Source organism: Carcharhinus amblyrhynchos, chromosome 2 (assembly GCF_965287045.1).
Source record: "Carcharhinus amblyrhynchos chromosome 2, sCarAmb.v2.hapA, whole genome shotgun sequence".
NCBI lineage: Eukaryota > Metazoa > Chordata > Chondrichthyes > Carcharhiniformes > Carcharhinidae > Carcharhinus > Carcharhinus amblyrhynchos.
In genome coordinates, this window is record NC_137325.1 from 20,733,544 (window position 1) to 20,754,694 (window position 21,151).

General features: G+C 41.3%; 1 protein-coding gene across 1 annotated transcript in view; it reads left to right on the forward strand.

Moving 5' to 3' along the window:
- Nucleotides 1-347: 347 nt before the first annotated feature.
- LOC145353032 (SH3 domain-binding protein 5-like) overlaps nt 348-21,151 on the forward strand; it is a 75,228-nt gene continuing 54,424 nt past the window's right edge. Inside the window, exon 1 of the mRNA XM_080203343.1 lies at nt 348-921. Within this exon, the coding sequence (XP_080059469.1) occupies nt 850-921 (72 nt within the window). The 5' untranslated portion in view covers nt 348-849. The remainder of the gene's footprint in view (nt 922-21,151) is intronic.

Consider the following 21,151-nt stretch of genomic DNA (forward strand, 5'->3'; position numbering starts at 1 on the left):
GGGGGGAAGGGGTCATATAAGGGGGAAAGGGTGCATATGAGGGGGAAGGAGTGGAGGGGAAGGGGTGCATATGAGGGAAAAAGGGATGGATATGAGGGGAAAAGGGGTGGGTGGGTTTGAGGAGGATAGGGGTAGGTCTCAGTGGGTAAAGAAGTGGGTTTGAGAGGGAGGGAGTATGGATGGGTTTAAGCGAGTGGTTGTTTTGAGGGGGGAGGGGTTTGGGGTGGATTTGAGGAGGAAATTTGGCCGCTGGGGGGGGGGGCGTGGTGAGGGTTTGAGAGGTTGATCGCGCCTGTCTGTCGCTGGAACAAAGCGCTCGGAACAAGAGCGGATCCAGAGGAAGGGGCGGAGCGCTGGAGTGAAGTGAGAACCCACAGTGACAGGAATAGCAGCAGCTGAACCTCCCTCTTGTCCAGGAGCGGAACCTCTTTTTATATCCGCACGGAATGTGCAGATAAGTCTATTTACAAATACATTTTCCTGCTCCTGGTCATATCGAGGACTTTCTGAGACCGAGAGGGCGGGCATCTGACCGAACCTCGACTGATTCGTTGGAATTTTTTTTTTGTTTTAAAACGCCTGGAGATTTTTTTTTCTTTTCGCTTCCCTGGTTGACTTGGAGCCTGGTTTCAGCCAGAGGATGAATTCCAGATGTTTCTGGTGGGGAGAGAGGCGTCGTGCCCGCCTGAGTTTTCAGTGATATATTTGGGCCAAACCCCTATTGACTTTGCCCCGCTTTTCCTCTCTTTCTGCTCCCCCCTCATCTTCCGCCGCATTTAGCTTTGCAGTCCCATCTTGGACTTTTTAAAACACGTTATTTCTGTAAAATATAAATAATTAAGCAGCAAAATGGACGGGTTGTCGAAAAAGAATGAGAAGTTAGAAGTGGCAGAGGAAGAAGAAGTCGATCCGAGAATTCAGGTAATTTTTTTTGCAATTGAATATTCTATTTTGTGTCCTACTAGTCCCTTGGATGGGTTTTGTTGCGAAGCTTTACTGCATAGCTGAACAAATATATTAATAGCAATTGCTTGGAGGGGAGTCACTGTTAGATTCTGTTTATGCAAATTTAAAGACCTCCTGTAACATAATACCTACAGAAAGGCACCTGTATTGTAAGTATAATTTACACTATTATAATATTCCTGTTATCATTACCCAGTATCAGAAATTGGAGTTGAATGTGTCAAGGAGATTTAATAGCTTTCCAGGAATTGAACCCTCTCCTTTATCCAGGTTGGCTGCCCTTTTTCTTTGCGTAAGAATGTGGGATTTAATTACTATTTTATCGATGAATATCTCAAACACATTCAATCACATTTAGCTTAACAGCCTGTGCGTAGCTGGTTTGGCTGTGCCATTGCTAACTACAGTTTTGAAATAGTCTGGCCCTCAAAGCTTTATGACACACAACAGATTTTCTGCACCACCCCCACCAGTAATTAAATTGGAATTTATTTTTGGTTAGAGCCGTTCAGTGTCAATTTGCACAAGATCTTTCTGCCCAACTACACTGCAGTAAGGAAACCTGGCAATGCAGCACCATGACATATAGTTTTGCTTTGCACTGGGCTGGCAGTGAGGCACAGTAACTCTGGTCAAAATTCTCAGTAATTGGTGGGCAGGTCGGACAGCTACTAATTACTTCCTGGACCTAATTGTGTAATTGTCTATCTTCAGATTTGATTCTGTAAACAACATTTTGTAGTTTGGGCAGGCTGTCTGTCACTTATCAGTGGGGTTTGAAGTTTTCCTGCTAACTTTGCTCAGTGTTCTCCATTCAAGTTGTCCTGATTTTCCAAGTCTGAAATGCAAATAAGCTGGTATTAGTGATAGTAGCCATGAAGCTGTCAGAAAGGGGGCACAGTGACACAATGGTCAGCAGTGCTGCCTCTCAGCGCCTGACACCAGGGTTCAATTCCAGCCTCGGATCACTGTCTGTTTGGAGTTTGCACGTTCTCCCCGTGTCTCCGTGGTTTGCCTCCGGGTGCTCCGGTTTCCTCCCACAGTCCAAAAATGTGTGGGTTAGGTGAATTGGCCATGCTAAATTGCCCCTTAGTATCAGGGGGGAACTAGTGAGGGTAAATGCTTGGGGTTTGGAGGTAGGGCCTGGGAAGGAATGTAGTTGGTGCACACTCAATATGCTGAATGGCCTTCTTCTGCACTGTAGGATTCTATGATCACCTTTTTAAAAAAAAACTCCTTTTGGAAAAGAGATTTGCTCTTCCTTACTTGGTCTGCCCTATAATGTTACTCCAGTGCCACATCAAAATGATTACCTCTTAAATTCTCTCTCAGATGACGTAGCAAGCCCAATTGTATCGCCACCTTGGGGGTGAGCACTAAACATGGATTCTAGTGATGCATATCCTGCAAATAAGTTTAAAAATACTCTTAACTTCTCATTCCTGGTAACATCCGGTAAATCCCTTGCCATTGATTTAACATCCTTCCTATCATGTTGCCCAAGACTGTTCCAACTGCAGCCTAACCAAGGTCAAGTACAAGTTGAGGATTTGTTTTTTTTATTATTTTGTGGCATTATCCTGTGCTGCCTCTAGGAATGATTTCTGTAGCTGCACATCATGATGGCCCACTCTCCATTTTAAAGTCCTACCAGTTTTCCCTGCTGTCTATTTCATCCAAAAGACAGTACTTCATGTTTTACAAATAATGCTAATTTACTGTCACATCCCAACCTGCTGCATGATCTTTTATAATCTGGTTATAATTTGTTGTACTTTTTGCCTCAGTTTGGTATTAATAGTATAGTGACTATAGGAGCGTATTAATGAAACAATGACTTTATCACTTATTCCTATTGCGTTCATTACATTTGTCAATAAAAGTAAGAACCAGCATTTTATATAGAAGCTTCAATGACCTCGTTTCTTTCTGATGTACTTCAAAGCCAGTTAAGTATTTTTGAAGTATCATCATTTTGGTAACGTAGGAAATATGCATGTTGCAAGGTCCAGAAACAGCATTGTCACTTTTGTAATGCAGGAAATTTGCGCATAGCATGGCCCCAAAAACTGCACAGTCATTTTTATAATGTAGGAAGTTTGTACATGGCAAGATCCTAGGAACAACAGTGAGATAATGGCCAGATAATCTGCTTAGTGATGTTATTTGAGGGATAAATATTGGTCAGGACACCAGAGTGAGGGGAACAATAGCAAACTGATAAAGAATGACTCTACAAAACCTGCATCTTCATCACACTTTTCCACAGTAGTAAGTCCTGGGCAACAAATGTTAAGCAGGAGAAAAGGTTGTATGGTTTCTATGTTTGTTATCTCAGGTCCATCCTCTATCTCTTGGCAGGACAAGGTCATCAACTCATAGATCCTTGAAATATGCTAATTCCATCAGCATATGCTCATTGCTCAGCCAAAGCCATCTGCACTGGCACGGCTATGTTTATTGCGGAACGATGACTGTCTACCCAAAAGATTTCTGTACAATATCCATACCTCCATTATAAGGACATTTGCAAGGGAGATATGAAGATGATGGACGTTGACACAGACAGTTGGGAAAATGTGGCCAACGGCTGTGATCTCAGGAGGTTGACTGGAGGAGAATTGTAAAAGACGAGATGGAATGGAAAATTCATCATGGAGAGAGCTCAGGAAAAACAGAGGCCAGCAAATCCTGCACCTTTTCAGCCCAATGTCCTAATCTGTAGTGGAGACTGCCTTGCCAGAGCGAGTGTAGGCTATGTTTAACATTGGTTTGTGCCATGGTTGTCAAGTCATTGTCTTGTGAGATGGAAGATTGCCAAAACATCTGTTTTATTGACAGTAGTTAAGAGATGAATATTAGCAAGGGCACCAGAGAGAGCTTGCTGTGCTTTTCTCCGAAATTGTACCATGCAATCGTTTTCATCCAGTTGAGGGGACAGACAGATCCTCAGTTCAACATTTCACTCAAAACAACTCTCTCTGTAGAGAGTTAGTACGGCACTAGAGTGTCAACCAAGGTTTTGTCCTCAAGTCTCAGGAGTGGGACTTGAAATCGCAACCATCCAACCTCAAGAGGGAAGATTGCTATCAGGAGAGTCGGGGCTGACGCTAAATGGACTAATGGGGATTCATAATAAATAATGGCAATAAGCGAAAAAAATCAAGCTTCAAAAAAAGCATAAGTGAGGTTATTGTATGGTGGGTGATGCTCAAATGGATGGAGATGGCATTACTAATTTTTTTAAACAATACATTCTCTGCTACATTTAAAAGATTAATTTAAACCACCAATATGTTACCAATTTTCTTTTGAAAAAAAAGACAAATGAAATAAACTTTTTTTAAAAAAATGGCCCTGCAAATGCTGCAATTTCTCTTGAGTATATGTTGGCGCTGTTTCAAAAAGTATAATTGCAGCTTAATGCTTGATATTTTCTTGACAGTGTTAAGTGCTTTTTAATTATGGAATATGTTGTCCTTTGATGCTGAATGGTTTGGAAATTTTTGTGCAGGGATTACACAACCTGCTGCAACCCAGACATTACACATTTTGATTAGGAACCTGGAATAGGAGTAGGCCTGATAACCCCCTGATGCAGTTTCACTGCCGTTCAATTAGATCATGGCTGATCTGTGACCCAACTCCATAGACTTGCCTTTTTCCCCATATCCCTTAGTAACGTTGGTTAACAGAATCTATTCATTTGAGATTTAAAATTAACAATTAATTCCGCATCAACTACCAATTACTAAAGAATTCCTTTGCATGTAGAAATGTTTCCTATCTTTACTACTTAAAAAGCTTGCCTCAAAATCTAACGCTATATCCCCAAGTCTTAGATTTCTCAACCAGTGGAAATAGTTCCTCTCTACCTGCACTACCTGTTCCCTTTTAATATCGTGTAAACTTGGATCAAATCACTTTCTAACCTTATAAATTGCAAAACATCCTTGATTTGTTCAATCTCTCTTCACTATTTAATCCCTGAGATCCAGCTATCATTCCGAGCAAATCTGTCTGCAAGGTCAAATTATGCCTCCTGAGGCAACATGCTCAGAACTGATGCAGGTGTGGTCTAACCAATGTTTTATTGCTGCAGCATGACTTCTAATCCCTTGAAGTCTAATACTGTAGATGTAAAGGGCAGCATTCCATTAGCCTTTATGATTTTGGTCGTATCTGTGTATGACGTTATCACGCTTAAAAAAAAGACTGGGAATTTTTGAGGTCTTACCGGTTAATTACAGAGTATTTTTCTCCCAACGGATTTTAAGCTAACTGGGCCCTGGTTTCACTCTCTCACCTTTCTTAAAGAGTAGAAAGTACAATTTTCCTATTTAGTGATGGTTCTTGGAAGAAAACTTTGGAAGATCATAAGGAGGGCATCTGCAACATGTCCACCATTGCCGCTAAAAGCCTAAGATGAAAACTTTCTGGCCTCAGGATTTTTCACACTTGCATTAATGTTAATTTACTCATGTTAACATTGCTTTGATTTATGATTTTCTCAAGTACTAGGATATAGTGAAAAATATTGTTTCTTGGGTGCAATACAGTATTCGTTTCCTTGGGACATGAAGTATGCTATTCTCTTCCCATACTGTAAAGTAATTAATGTGTGTACAATTTTCTTGTTTTCATTATTAATATCCCCATTGTCAGTTTTAGAGGGACTCTCATTGCTCCTGACTGCCCCCCACCCATTCTTTTCCCTAGTATAATTGTAATTTTTAAAAAATGTTGATTTGTTCCTGATCATGATGTGGAGATGCTGGCGTTGGACTGGGTGGGCACAGTAAGAAATCTCTCAACATCAGGTTAAAGTCCAAGAGGTTTATTTAGAAATCATGAGCTTTCAGAGCGCTGCTCCTTCATACGTTTATCTAATAAAAACCCATTGATGTCAATTTTAAAATTTTCTAGTGACCGCCCTGCCCTCCTTCCCTTTCCCCTGCAGCTTTTTGGAAAAGGAGAGAATTTTCAGAACTGCTTGAATTATTCAGTTAGAAACTGGACTAATAAAAATTGAGTGACAAGGTTCTTTAAACTTAAACCAAAAGAGCAAATACCGAAAAAATCTCAGCAGCTACTTTCTCTTTTGGTTTCAGATTCCAACATCTGCAGTAATTTGCTTTTACACTTTAAATTTTAGTTTTGACATTTAAAATAAGCAAAAATGAGGAGACAGCTGGCTTTAAAAGGCTAACCTGTTTTGTATTAAAACCAAGTACAGTATAGATCATTATAGGGTTGTCACAGAGGTTGTATGGTTGGACCCAGTGGAAAATAATGCCTCCACCTTTGCATGACCTTTAATTCCCTTGCTTAACAAATATTGATCAATTTTTAGTTGACCGAGCCTCGACATCTGTTTTGGGCAGAATTCCAGATTTCCATGACCCTTTGGGTGAAGGAGTGCTTTCTAACATCACCCCTGAATGAGCATGTCCCATTTTAATGCTCTACTTTTATATTCTGGATTTTCCACCAGAGAAAATAATTTCTCTTTCTCTAACCTATCAAGAGAGCTGGTTAATGCAGCTGGCTAGATGGCTAGCATGTAATTCAGCCTACAGCATGGGCTTGGTTCCATCTCTGCACAGATGCTGCCTAACTTATTGAGTATTTCCAGCATTCTCTGGTTTTGTTTACTTCAGGTTTCTAGCATCTGCAGTATTATGCCACACCACCCCCCCCACCACCAAATGTGTTGTAGATACAAGGGGGGGAAAAAATCATCAATACATCTTTTCTTATCCTCAGTTGATTATTCAATTCTGTTTAACTACTCAATTTTGTTTCATGGTGATTTTAATTCCAAGATAAATTGTCTTTGGTCGTCAATCAAGTGCTGTTGGTAGGGGTGAGTGTAATAAATCTTCGGAGGCAGAAGTCTCTTCACCAAAATCCCTTTGTATACAAATAGTACACAGAGTGCCCATAGTTAACATCTATCTCTGGGGATGTCAGAGGAACTGACACTCTTGCTTAAGTACAAGGCAAAGGCTCCTTGATTGGCCCATCAATTGGATCCTTGATCAGGAGTGCATATTCCATTAGGCCAACCTCAATGGCCTGATTAAAGCCATTACAGTGAATAAGTTGATTGCTCCAAAACTTTGCTAACAATCCAGCCACTATGAGGCCTTAAGGAAACAGTCCATCTTTTTATCTTCCAGAAAATGCCACAGCCTCCATTTGTTTTCCTGTGTGTTCTGTCATCTTAACTCAAAGTTAACTTATTTATTGTTGTCACAAGTAGGCTTACATTAACATTGTGAAGAAGTTACGGTGAAAATCCCCTAGTCGCCGCAATCTGGCGCTTGTTTGGAGTGAGGGAGAATTTAGCATGGCCAATCCACCTAACCAGTATGTCTTTCAGACTGTGGGAGTAAACTGAGCACCTGGAGAAAACCCATGCAGACATGGGGACAATTTGCAGACTCCACACAGACAGTGACTCAAGCCAGGAATTAAACCTGGATCCCTGGCGCTGGGCTAACTACTGTGCCATCCTTAGATAGACCATGCCTACACTCTGCTGCCAATTCTTAAGGATTGTTTGAGCAACTAATAGGTTTCTGTCCCACTTCAAGGAACCTCTAAGGACTAGTTGCATATAGTGTGGGCTGGAGTTGCATGAGATTCAACCATCAAGGTGTGACAGATTCTGTTCCATAAGGGTGTTAACGAAGCAGTGGAGGAGTTAGAACAGCTCAGAAGCTTCCATTGACCTTTTTGGTTTGGAGCTAGCCAATCCCTGACCAGTTGTGTTGAATCCAATTTGAACTCTTGAGTTGCTAGTGTAGCACAATGACCATGATGCCTCCTCCAACTTGATATAGCTTGAATTTGGAGTGAAGGCTGTCACGTCTATATCCCCTGCTCTGTGGCACTAAATGTCGGTATGCCATCACCATATCATCCTCTATAACATAAATGTCTTTCCAGTGTGTCATCTGAGATGGGAAGAACAGCAAGTTTCCAAGCTCAACTGTCAGCCTGTTCTGGGATTAGGTGATCAGATCAGTGAGGGAAGAGGTGCTGAAGCTCACTTAATTGTCTCTGCTTTGGAAGAGGGAACATCAACCAGGGTCCCTACTCTTGCTTGCTATATGCAGAACTCTTGTGGATTGCCAGTATGTGACACATTGAGAATAGGAACTGGCTCACTGTGATTTCCTCCCTCCCCATCATTAAATAATCTGCTAACTGTTGCTATTAAGGCTCACGTTATCAAAAAGTACTGTGCTCATGGAAAGGAACTTTATGTATTCGTGCACATTTTTTTTTGTTCTCCCTAGTTGCCATTTGTCTTAAATCTGTTGCTGCTCCTATATCAAGTGAGGCAGTTACTTTTATAAGCTGCCAATTGCAGCAAGATAAGGAAGAGTTATGGGTTGTGTGCAGTGCAATCTGCAGACTGAATTTTGTTCCTATCTCTGTGATGTTGTAGTAGATTAAATGTAACACAAATTGTTGGTCTCTCATCTAACCCTAGCTACGACCTTTAAATGATGACAGACAAGTTGAGAGCCCTGTCTCTCAGGCTGGCATTTTGGGTTATGTGGTTGTTCACAAGTTCTTCTGGCGGTTGGAAGGGCCTTATTTTTGTTTTAACATTTGTGAAGTTTGAAATAGAGTACTAATTGCTTTAAAATTTAGAGTAGTCTAAAATGCTAAGTTATTTTAAGAATAACAATATTAAATGTGGTTTACTAAAAACAAGAAATTTACCATGCAGATTCACTCTGCATTTTTTTTATATAGGTTAAGTCACTGGTCCCTACTGTTTACATCTTCTGTATTTATAGACTTTGTATTTTTAAACAATATCCTGGCAGCATGTCATGTTTTCTGTGAGATTGCAGGAATGACGTCCCAATCACAAGTGTTATGGTATGAATATCCTTGCAGGTTATGAACACACTAGCTTCCCAGCACCAGAATAGCAAGTGGACAGAATTTCTCATTACCTGTCAACATGTTCCGTATGATTTAATGTTGTGCTGGGTGACTTCAGCTCAGTAATATCATCTTCAAACTTCTCTAAACTTTGACAGCTGAGCACCTCAATTAAATAACCATGATATCTACAAGGTATCCGTTATTGTCTAATTATTACAGTAACAACAGATATCTTGGAGGGACAAGCTGGGATCTAACTGAGGATTTCTGGTGGTTTATTTCTAGATGGGTATCAAATGTTGTTCCTATTTGTAAAAGAGGAGATAAGAACTAGAGACCAGAAAGCTTAATGTCACATTTAACAAATGGTAAGGTACCAGATTGGAAACTCCAAAGAATGTAATGAAGCCTGCATAGATCTGAACAGTTTTCCTATTTTGGCATTAGTGTGAGAATAAGGTGTTTAATTACAATGTAATTCTACTGACACACTTGGAAGCTTTTATCAAAATAAACTTTATTTCACAATATAGTTTAACTATAACAAATGAAGTAGCTTAACTTTTACCAATTGAAATACTTAAACATAACGAGGTACAATTCTTAATTGCTAACCTATCTCTGTTGGTTTCAATAAGAGTAATATTCCTCTTCTAGACTTAAACTGTCTCTTCAAATTCGGTTTGCAATGCATGGGCTTATTTCCTTGTACTTGGACCACCAGCCTTCGAGCCTCCAGAACACGTCTGGAGACACGGAGAGAAAAAGACCTAATTCTCCTAGCAGGTCCCAAATAGCAGCCTCCAGAGAGAAAGAAAGAGACAGAGACAACTCTTACTTCTTTCAGAACCTAGCAGTAACTGCTTGCTTTTCCTTGTAAGCTTAGTTCATCTCCTTAAGCACATGACCCTGTCAATCAACCTAATAAAAATTCTATTTCGAAACCTGGAGAAAAAAAAACAAGTAAACAAAAATGCATTAATTAAAGCAAACACATCTCTGACTAAAATCAATTATTAGCCTGTGTTCTCAGCATGTGAGCTGCCTGGTGCCCAGACAAATCTGTGCCACGTAAAACAGCACTGATTTGTAAACATACCCCTCACAAGAAACAGGATATAAATTTCTTAAAGGGACAGCATCATCACAAAGATACTGGAACCTACAGTAGAAGAAGTCAGTTGAGATAGAAAATGTAAGAAAAAACTGTCAGCATGGATTACAAAAGCTAAATGATGCTTAATCAACTGGATAGAATTACTTGTACAGCACATTGGCTAACAAAAATAGAAAGCAGTGAGTAGGGTAAAAGGTAATTATTCAGTTAAGCAGAACGTAGTGTTTCACAAAGACCAATGCTGAAGCAAGTTGTTACATTCATGATTTGAACTTGGGAATGAGTAACTCTATCAAAATTGGCAAATGATACCAAACTGGGGTGGATACAGTGAAAACTGAAGAATCATGTGAAATCAGAAATCACAGAAACCTGATAATTTAAGAAGACACATTAGAAAACTTATACAATCGGTAATTAATTAACAACTGAACTTTACCATGGATAAATGTGAAATTATGTACATTGGTAAGAAAAGTAGAAAAAATTTCTCTTCTATAATTTTCTCCCATTTCACTTAGGATCGTCACACTGCTAGATGATCACCCCCTTCGTTTCCTCCCAGTCAGTCACCCATTCCACTTCCTATTCAGCTGCCTTTAAGTGTTTCACCACCGTATCTTTTCACCTTAAGTCATAAGTCTTCCTCTTTTCCTTCTTGGCAGTCTGATCTCCATCACTAACCTCTTGTAACATACAACATCGCAATTTCAGTATCTTGTTACTTTCTTCCATTCTCCCACAATCTTCATTGACCTCCTGATGTACCAGTTCCCATTATTGTCCTTTACTTCCTCACTCCACACATTCATCTCAGCATCTATATCTCACTAGTATCCAATCATTGTTCCTCTTTTCTTGCTGTAGTACTTGCATATAACAAAGTTGGTCTTACAACTGTCTTCTTCCTTTCGGTTTCAACAATGGTTTTCCGTCATATAATACTCCACTGCATTTCTTCCAATTAGTCCAACCAGAGCTAATCAGTTGCTTAATTTCCATTTCCATCTTCTGCCACTACCAACCACAAGTATTTGAAATGACTCACTTTCTCCAAGTCTTCACCGATAATCTTTATACCTTCACTCTGATCCCCTTCCCTGGGCTGAAACTGAGTCTGTATATTAAATCCTTGGGTGAACTGATCATCATAGCTCTATCTTCCAATGTTTTTCTCCAGATACTCAGTCATATTCTCATCATCCACACCACACGGTTCAATATCATCCACAAACATCATGGACCATGACCCTTTGAGTCTCAATTGCTCAGAAAATCCATGACAATTGGAAAGAGAAAGGGCTCAGTGCCAATCATTGGTGCAATCCAACTTTGGCATCAAAGTTCTCTCTCTTTTCTCCCCCTGCCCTTCCAACTGTTCCTTCCTCTTTTCTAGCACTCGTTGTATATGTCCTATAATAGTATGTACTGTTCAAGGAATTGATAGATTCTAGCAAATCTCCAGACTACCTCCTTTGTTACCCCAGTCACCTGAGTTCTCTGGATTAATGAATACAATCTTCACGTTGCCGATATTTCTTCATCACTTGTTTCAAAATAAAAATGTTATCGATGATGCTTCTGGGCATGAATCCAAATTGACTGACCTAGATTTGCACCATTTCTCTCAGTCGCTGGTCCATGACTCTGTACCATGTCTTGATAGGAGTTTAATTCCTCGATAGTCTTGATTGTCTCCCTTTCTTTTGAATATTGATGCCAAATGCATTGCTTGTATTTGTTTGATATTTTCTCTTATCGTAATGCAATTGTATAGCTTGTTCAGCACCTGGAGCCCATATATACCTGGGCAGGTCCTTACAGATAACTGCGATTCAAAGCTAGCAATTTTAGGACCAAGTCTGTGCCAAATTTTGGATCTTGCTGGTTTTTGGGTCGGGTCAGGCAGATTAGGCTGAGCCAGGTTGGGTGGTGATAAGGGTCACTCGAACCACTTGGAGGTTGCGTAAGGACAGGTGTGTGAAGCTGAAAACTAGCCTGGCACACCATTGTGCCAATGCAGCATTTAGCTGAGCAAGCCAGTAAATTATTTTACTCATTTATAGTAAGAATTATAATTCATGCTGGGCAACTTATAAAAATGTCTGTTTTCAGGCATCTCCAGGTTTCAGATAATCCATTTTTTAAAAATTTATTTATGGGACCTGGATGTTATTGACTGTACCAGCATTTATTGCCCATCCCTAATTGCCCTTGACAAGGTGGCAGTGAGCTGCCTTGTTGAACTGCTGCTGTCTCTGAGATGTAGGCACAGCCATAGTGCTTAGGGAGAGAGTTCCAGAATTTTGACCAATTGGTGTTCCAAGTCAAGAATGGTGAAATGCTGAATAATGGGGCGGCACGATAGCACAGTGGTTTGCACTGCTGCCTCACAGTGCCAGGGACCCGGGTTTGATTCTCAGCTTGGGTCACTGTGCGGAGTATGCACGTTCTCCCCGTGTCTGTCAATTTGCCACTTCTCCCTGTCAAGCAACTGACATATAGACTTTCTATTTTGAGGTGATTGTCTTCTCACCTCTCCTCTGAGCTTTCTTCTTCAGCCATCCTTGTCTAGTGGATGGTAATTCTTGCCCATTCCTCACACAGTTTGGGCAGGGACCCTGCATGTTGCTTGCCATTTGCATTCATAGCAATCATCATTTGGATTTTGTGGGTGGTTTTACAGCCTGAAGCTCTTCCTGACGCTCCCAATTGACGCAGTAAAAAGTCTGACAACCAATTTATTTGATAATAGACTCACAAGCTTTCGGGGTTAGCCCCTTCGTCAGGTGAATGGAGAGTTCTGGCCTCAGACAGAGCATATAAAGCACGGACAGTTTAGAGATTACTGATTAGAATGCGAATCTTTACACCTAACCTGCTGTTCAAGACCTGAAGTGGCTGACAATGTGAGTGGAAGGAGCACTGATCACAGGTTACAGAGATGTGTATTGTCTCCAGACAGTACAGTAAGTGAGGTTTTGCAAACCCAGGCAAGTCACGGGGGTTACAGATAGTGCAACATGAACCCATCTGTAACCCCCGTGACTTGCCTGGGTTTGCAAAACCTCACTTACTGTACTGTCTGGAGACAATACACATCTCTGTAACCTGTGATCAGTGCTCCTTCCACTCACATTGTCAGCCACTTCAGGTCTTGAACAGCAGGTTAGGTGTAAGGATTCGCATTCTAATCAGTAATCTCTAAACTGTCTGTGCTTTATATGCTCTGTCTGAGGCCAGAACTCTCCATTCACCTGACGAAGGGACTAACCCCGAAAGCTTGTGAGTCTATTATCAAATAAATCGGTTGGACTAAAACCTGGTGTTGTCAGACTTTTTACTGTGTTTACGCCAGTCCAACGCCGGCATACCCACGTCATGGCTCCCAATTGATCCAGGCTTGGGGTTGACTGAGATACGTGCTGAATTGCTTACATCAGTTGCAGCAAGACCTCCCTACTTTTATATTCAATCCCCCTTGCTATGAAGGCCAGCATCCCATATGCCTTCCTGACCACCTGCCGCACCTGTAGGCTGGGTTTTTGCGACTCATGCACAGGGACCCCCAGGTCCCTCTGCACCGAAGCATGCTGCAGCTTTTCGCCCTGTAAGTAGTAGTCCTTACTAAGGAGGCTAGATGAACACATGAGAGAAAAGGAAATGTAAAGAAATTCTGAAAATTAAAATGTGGGAGATGGAATGAGAAACATGTGTGAAGTATAAACATCAGGACAAATTAGTAGAGCAGAATGGTGCGTGTCTGTGCAATAATTTCTGTCTAATTTATACTTATTTTTGGTCTCCTTTTCTGCCCAATCTCCTATTGCTTACCTCATGCAGTATTCTTGTTATCGCTGTACCTTTTTTATTGTTCGTGGTCTATATTTCTTAAGATAAGGACTCTGCTGTGTTACAGATTTATTAGATTGTGCCTGCAGTACTGATACATCTGTTCCAGCACTGCAAATCATCAGGTTTAATTATCAAGCCCTGTTGTGGAGGTTTCAGCATAAAATCTAGACTGGCACTTCAGTGCAGTAGGATACGGTCGAAGATGCAGAATGTCTCGATGCGATATAAGGCCAAAGCCTTGTGGTTTGTTGTGTGGATGTAAAAGAAAATCCATCTGCTAGTTGATGAAAACACAGTAAAAAGTCTGACAACACCAGGTTTTAGTCCAACCTATTATCAAATAAATAGGTTGGACTAAAACCTGGTGTTGTCAGACTTTTTACTGTGTTTACGCCAGTCCAACGCCGGCATACCCACATCATGACTAGTTGATGAAAGGCAGGGAAGTTCTCTGTGCCCAGGGCAATGTTTGTCCATCAACCAACACTACAGAAACAGATGATCTAATCACTTATCTCAATACTGTTTGTGAGGTCTGGCTGTTTGCAGGTTTGTCATGTTTCTCTGCGCTAATAATGACTATCCTTCAAAAATATTTTATTTGTCTGTAAAGCATCTGTGTCCTGAAATTTCAAATGATGCTATATAAATGCAACTTTTAAAAATTTTTTTCAACATGCTGAAACTTGTTGGGAGTTATAAGGGCAGTGTTTTGGCCAGGACCCTGATGTTGGGATCAAATGAGGTCATGACACTGCACTGTGTGGGAAGCAGTCATAGATCATAGAATTCCAACAACAGAAGGAAACCATTCGGCCCACTGACTCTGCATCAACTCTGTCAGAATGTCTTATCTTCTCCCCAGTCCTGTTCTCAAAACCCCGCATTTACTGTAGCTAATCCCATCTAACCTACACATCTTTGGACACTGAGGGGCTATTTAGCATGGCTAATTCACCTAACCTACATATCTTTGGACTGAGGGAGGAAACCAGGCAGCAGGAGGAAACCCATGCACAGACGGCAAGAATGTACAAACTCTGCACAGGTAAAGGCAGAATTGAGCCCAGGTCCCTTGCACGGTGAGGCAGCAGTGCTAAGCACTGTGTCACCACGCCACCTATTTCCAGCAGTGATTTATCGCTGAATGAACCAATTAGCGGCCAGATAGTGGACTCACTGCCTGCTGTCCTTGCAATTTCTTGAAGATGGAGGTTCACGAGGAGGCTGTCCAAGCAGCGTGGAAGCAGTTGCAGATTGCTGTTTTTCAGATAAGAGGAAAAAAATGGGGTCTCAAGATGGAGGCACCCTCTCAGCCACTCTTAAAACTTGTTAAAACTGAAGTGAGGCCATGGCAACTTGGTCATCATTGTGGAAAGGGATTCCTCTACAGAGTAGCCTGTGACCAGGCAGAGAGGGTGGGCCTGAAAGCCACTGGGAGGCTGCCTCCTACAGGAAGCTGACCTAGTCCTAGGGGGCCTGCCTCCACAAAAGACCAATTATTTCCAATTAATTTACCTTAACTAGTTTCCCACTGCTTGCGGGAGGGTAGTCCTTCTGCTGCTGATCCTGCCTCCTGGAAAGTGGCCAGTATGCTGGATGGCAGTGTGAATTTTTGTGCCTATCTACCAGAATCCTGCCTCTCCTGTTAGGATTGCTCTCCATTTAGTTATAGCATTTATTAGCCTGACTCTGGAAAGAGTGCAGTCTGAGGAAAGTACAGATGGTGCACAACAAAGCACCATCTGACTGGATTAGTCAGGACCGATAGCTAATTATCATCATCCAATTTTTTTTTGTGTGAATCTTGTCAATTGTAGCTGGATCTGATTCCATATGAGAGAAGGTAGCTGTTAGTCGATGTTTTCCTGTCTTGCTTCTTTGGAGGTTTGTGCTTGAGAAAAGTTAGAATGTGGAAAATTATTCATAGATTTAATGTAAGATTGCAGAATGTAATTCCAACCATTTCACAAATAATAAATATTAATAAGTAAAGGCTATAGCTGTCAAGTTTTTGAGGTATATTTTTGATGTTGCAAAATATTAATTCCAATCCCCACTGAGTCTTCTAGATATCGCTAGTTTTTAATTTAAACTGATCTAATCTATGTGGGATGATGGGGATAAATTGGGATTGTTGTAGGTGCAGGTTTGATGGTCTGAATGGCTTCCTTCTGCACTGTAGGGATTCTATGATCCCTAGTCTTATTACTTCATGGTTGTTGCTGCGGTTCGGTGAATGCTACAGGATTGAGATTGTGACGGTGTACGCTACTTGTGTGGGTATCCTGCTTACAAATTGCCATTAATAGATTACTATTTGGTGAACAAAGTGCAGTTTGTCAACAATTAGTGCAAAGTTCAGAGTGCTTCTGTTTCTATTCACAGTTACCCTGTACAGTTAAAAACAGAGCTCAGTCCTGTAATTGTGGAAGCTGAAAATTTCATAGCGTTGCACAATATGGGGTATGGCAGGAATTGATCTTGTTTCTCTATGAATCTTGATGTGTTCTGCATTTGATTTGCAATCTCCAAAGGCAAGCAATGCATGATTCCAAAAGGAAATTAAGTAGTTGAATTATTTATTGACCTCCGGTTCTGCAACGAAGGAATTGTTATCCCACAGAATACATTGCTGGGATTTGTCGGTTTATTTAATCATCTATGTTGAGACATTCATTACAATGCAAAACAAAAATGAGCTAATCTGGTTGCACAATTAAATAGTCTAAGTAGGGTAAATCTAACTGTGTGGCCTTTGGTGGAAGGGATAAATTTCTTCCAGTAAAAAGGATGAAAGAATATTTACACAGATATGCAGATCTCATTCTGTTCATTCTTGTTCCTTTGGGTATTCAGTGTTGGAAGAAATAGAAATGGGTACTGCCTTTAGGAAAGATGTGAAGGCTTTAGAAAGAATGCAGAAAGAAGATTTATGTGAACAGTTCTGGGGATGGGGGACTGCAGTTATAAGGATAGGATTGCAGAAGCTGAGCTTATTGTCATTGGAGAAGAGAAAGTTGAGGGACCTTATAATAAGAGATATTCGAAAGCATAAGAGATTTTGACAGAGCGGATAGTGAGAAATTGTTCCTTTTTAGTGGAGAGGTTGAGAACCAGAGGATAGAGGTTAATCAAAGTACCTCAGATGTGAGAAATTTTTTTTAATGCAGTGAGTGGTTAGGATCTGGAATGCAGTGTTTGAGAGTATGGTGTCAGCACATTCAATTCTGCCTTTCAAAAGGGAATTGGATCAGCACCAGAAGAGTTTTTAAATTGCAGGGTTATGGGAGAAGGATTGGGGTGGGGTGGGGTGGGGGTGGTGGCAGCTGCTGGTTGGAGTACTTCAATTGCTCTTGCAGAGTCAACAAGGATACAACAAGCCTCCTGTGCTTATAATTATTCCAGCATTCAAGGATATTCTATGAATTTGTACCAAATGAGCCACCGTATCTTATGAGTATGAGCTCATCTGTAGAACGTGTACTTTCTCTTGTCATTCCACCAAATTGAAACGTTTGGTTGTACTGACAAAACCATGAGAATTAAAGGTGAAATCCTGAAAAGAAACCAGCTGAAGACTGGTTTCTGCTACTTCTGTTGTTTAATGTTGCAGAGTCGGTTCTAGCTTTGCACTTGCATAGGATAGAGAACAGTCCTGTAATGTGACAGCTGTTGTAAAGTAATGGGACAGACTGTATGTGGGACATTTACCTCATTTCCACCCCGACAATGGGCGAAAAAGAGTGAGGAGTGAGGTTAAATATTACACACCCAATCCTAGTGGCCATGAATATGCCTTGCTTTAAGTTTAACCTAAAATGGAATTGGGGCTTCTGAGAGATGGGGAGATGGGTCACTGATTATATTTAAACAAAGGTCCATTCTTCAGATTTTGGAATTCATTTGAATTCAATAGCCACAGGCTTGAACCCAAGGGCCCTAGAAATCCAAGTGAGAAAGGGAGGCAAGAGCTGAATAATTCAGCGGTTAAATATATTTTAAAGCAGCATCAGTGGTGGGGGTCTGAAGAAACAGGGCTGCTTTCAACAGCAAATTCACTGCCCAATCTGATGATTTCCCTCTTTCTCTCCCAGTGTGATCTTCCCATATCCCTGCGCTCTGTCTACCTCCACCACTGTGCCCCTGTCATTCTCTCTCTCACTGTACTCCATGGTACCCACCAGCCACACCACACCCAGATCTTTACCCGTCTTAAATCTAGTTGGCTGCTGAATGGGAAATGGATTTCTTAAAATGATATTTCCACATTCCTGATGCAGCCACGTTTTCTGGCCACAAATGCACTCCCTGATCCTCTTCATAAATAGTGGGGCTCATGTGGTAATTGCAAAACATACAAAGTTTCACAGACTCTGGTTTCATTATTAACCACCAGCTGATGGTTGCTGTGATCACTAAATGTGCTGGTTCCTTCCTTTTTCACATTTCAAACTTCCAGATCTCTGGTTTGATTTGCAGCTTAAACAGAAATAGCCTTTGAAATTCCAATGCAGCAGATTGGCTTTCACAGCGCAATGGGATAGATTGAATCTGTCCCATTGCAATAAGATCATGAGGCCAGTGCAAAAGACAGGGCTGAAGCGTTTTCAGCTGACTTCAGCCAGTGGTTCTGAGTAAATGATCTATTGAGGCCTACCCCTTAGGACCCTAGCATCACTGATGCCAGTCTTGAAGTAATTCAATTGATTCCATGTGATATCAAGAAAAGACTGACATAGCAATCTGATTCTGGCTGATGTTGTAGACTTGTGGTCTAGAGCCACCTGAGCTGCTCTGACTGCAACATTGACATCTGTCTAACAATGTGGAAAATTGCCCAGGGATGTCTTAATCACAAAGAGCAGAACAAATTTAATCCACCAACTAGGATCCCATTAGTCTACTCTTGATCATCAGCAAATTGATGGAAGGTGATGCTGACAGTGCTATCAAGCAGTGCTAACTCAGCAACAACCTGCTCGTTGATGCTCAGTTCAGGTTGCACCTGAACCATTCTGTTGCAAACCCCTCGACAGCTTTGGTCCAAACATGGACAAAAGGGCTAAAATTTTCAGAGATGAGTTGAGAGTGACTGCCCTTAAATTCAAGGCAGCATTTGACCAGTGTGGCATCAAAACTGAAGTTTGTGGGAATCGGGAGGAAAACCTTTACTGGTTGGAGTCAAACCTTGCATGAAGCGTTCTTGTGATTGCTTGTTTGAGGCCAGTATCATCTCAGCCTTGGAACACATCACATCCAGTAGTTCCTTAGCAGTGTAGTGTCATAGGCGCAACCATCTTCAGTTGCTTCAGCAATCACTTTCCCTCCATCATTACTTAAGAAGTGAAGATTTTTACCCAATTGGGACTGGACACTGCATATTTGTACCTCCTTGGGTAATGAAATAGTCCATGATTACATGCAGCAAGACCTGGAAATGTTCAGGCTTCAGTTAGTGAGTTGCAAGTAATGTTCATGCCGCAGAAGTGTCATCTTTTAGCAGGACCAGTCGTGTAAATACTGTAGGTACAAGAGCGGCTCAGGAATGGAAATTCTGCAGAGTAAGTTACATTCTGATTGAATGAAGTTTGTCCACCATCTACATGGCACAAGCCAGAAGATGGACTACTCTACACTTGCCTGAATAACTACAGCTACAACAAAACTGAAGCTCAACACCAACCAGGACAAAGTAACCTGCTTGACTGGCACAGTCCATCCACCACAGGCACATCGGGTGTGATCTTACCTGCTCGTCGTGCTGATAAAATTGTGCGTGGAACAAAAAGTTGGGTTCGCACCCAGTTTCTCGCCACACGCAGAACTGGGCGGAAAGCCGTTTTAAATATTAATGACATTAGCATGTCATTAATACAGTCAGCATGGCATCGTTTGGCCTCACTGGCACTTACCTTCTCGCCAGTTGGTCCTCATGCTGGCAGGAATCACAGCCAGTCTTCAACAGCAGTGACCAGATGTGGTGACCTCGCCATGAGGATCAGAGGCTCCTGGGTGTCAGGAACATGGGTGAGCAGTTCCCATGGGAATAGCAGTATGGTGTACCTATATCACCAGCTTTCAAGAGTAATCGGGGATAGGCTACAGATTGTATTGTCATTTGACACCCATATCCTATGAACAAATAAAAATTAATGTCTCCTTCTCTAATGAATAGAAGGTTGTAACAGGAAACATGCTTCTCAATCCATACTCAAGTTTCCTGCAAATATGGGTTTACAGAGCAACGTGCTCATAATTTTGCATCAATATCCTAGTCAGTTGGTAAATGAACACCACTGGCGTTTAATCAGCTCCCTCACGGTCTCATTAGCTCCAATGAAAAGTGAGTTTTCTTTCTCTGAGGTCACAACTGGTTTTTAGAAGATGCAAATTGGAGAGTGGTAAATCACAAAAAAAAATTAGATCTAACAGACACTGTAGAACTAGTGTCATAAATTATTCATAACATCTATACCATGATGGTTACTACCAATGGGGAAAAGTAAAGGTTGTGGGTCCAGGTTCCACTTGAGCACATAACTTAGACTGGCACTTTCAGTGTGGTACTGACGGGAGGGCATGGTACCTGAGAGTGGAGAAGTGAAAGGAAGCACAATGATAGAAGAAAAGGGAATAAGAGGAGTAAAGAGAAAAGAAGGTAAAAACGAATGATAGTGGAAACAGATTCAATGAGCTCGAGTGTGGAGTGGCAACCAGAATGCAGAAAGGAATGGATGTAGGGAGAGCTTAAAGTGCATAGTTCGAGCTATGTAAAAATTAGGGTGCATACAAACATAAATGGGGAAAAGAATTAGATGGTGATAACAGAAAATGGTTGAGAGTTAAAAGCAGAAGATCATTCTTGGAGTGATGATGACTTGGGTAGGATGGGATCAGCATGAAGCATCAGAGAACTGTTGCCCAAGTTTGGATACTGGTGAAGTGAATGAAGTTCAGTGCATCCTCCGATGACCACTTCTGATGTGAGGATACAAGGCATGTACAGAATTGGTTGCAGGACTGAAAGATGATGAAGTTGGAGGATGCCATAAAACCCAGGGGTAGCAATATGTCATTGAAGATCCCATTGCAATACTTTGAAGACAGAGCAGGGGAGGTTTTCCTGTACTTGGGTCAATAATTACTCTCCAACCTGCACATGGAAACATCACCTCATTTCTGTTAGCAGGACCTAGCTGTGCATGAATGGTTCCCATGTTCCATACATTGCAATAGTCAATTTCTTCCCAAAGTATTTCATTGGCTGTAAAGTGCTATAGGATATCACAAGGTCGAGAA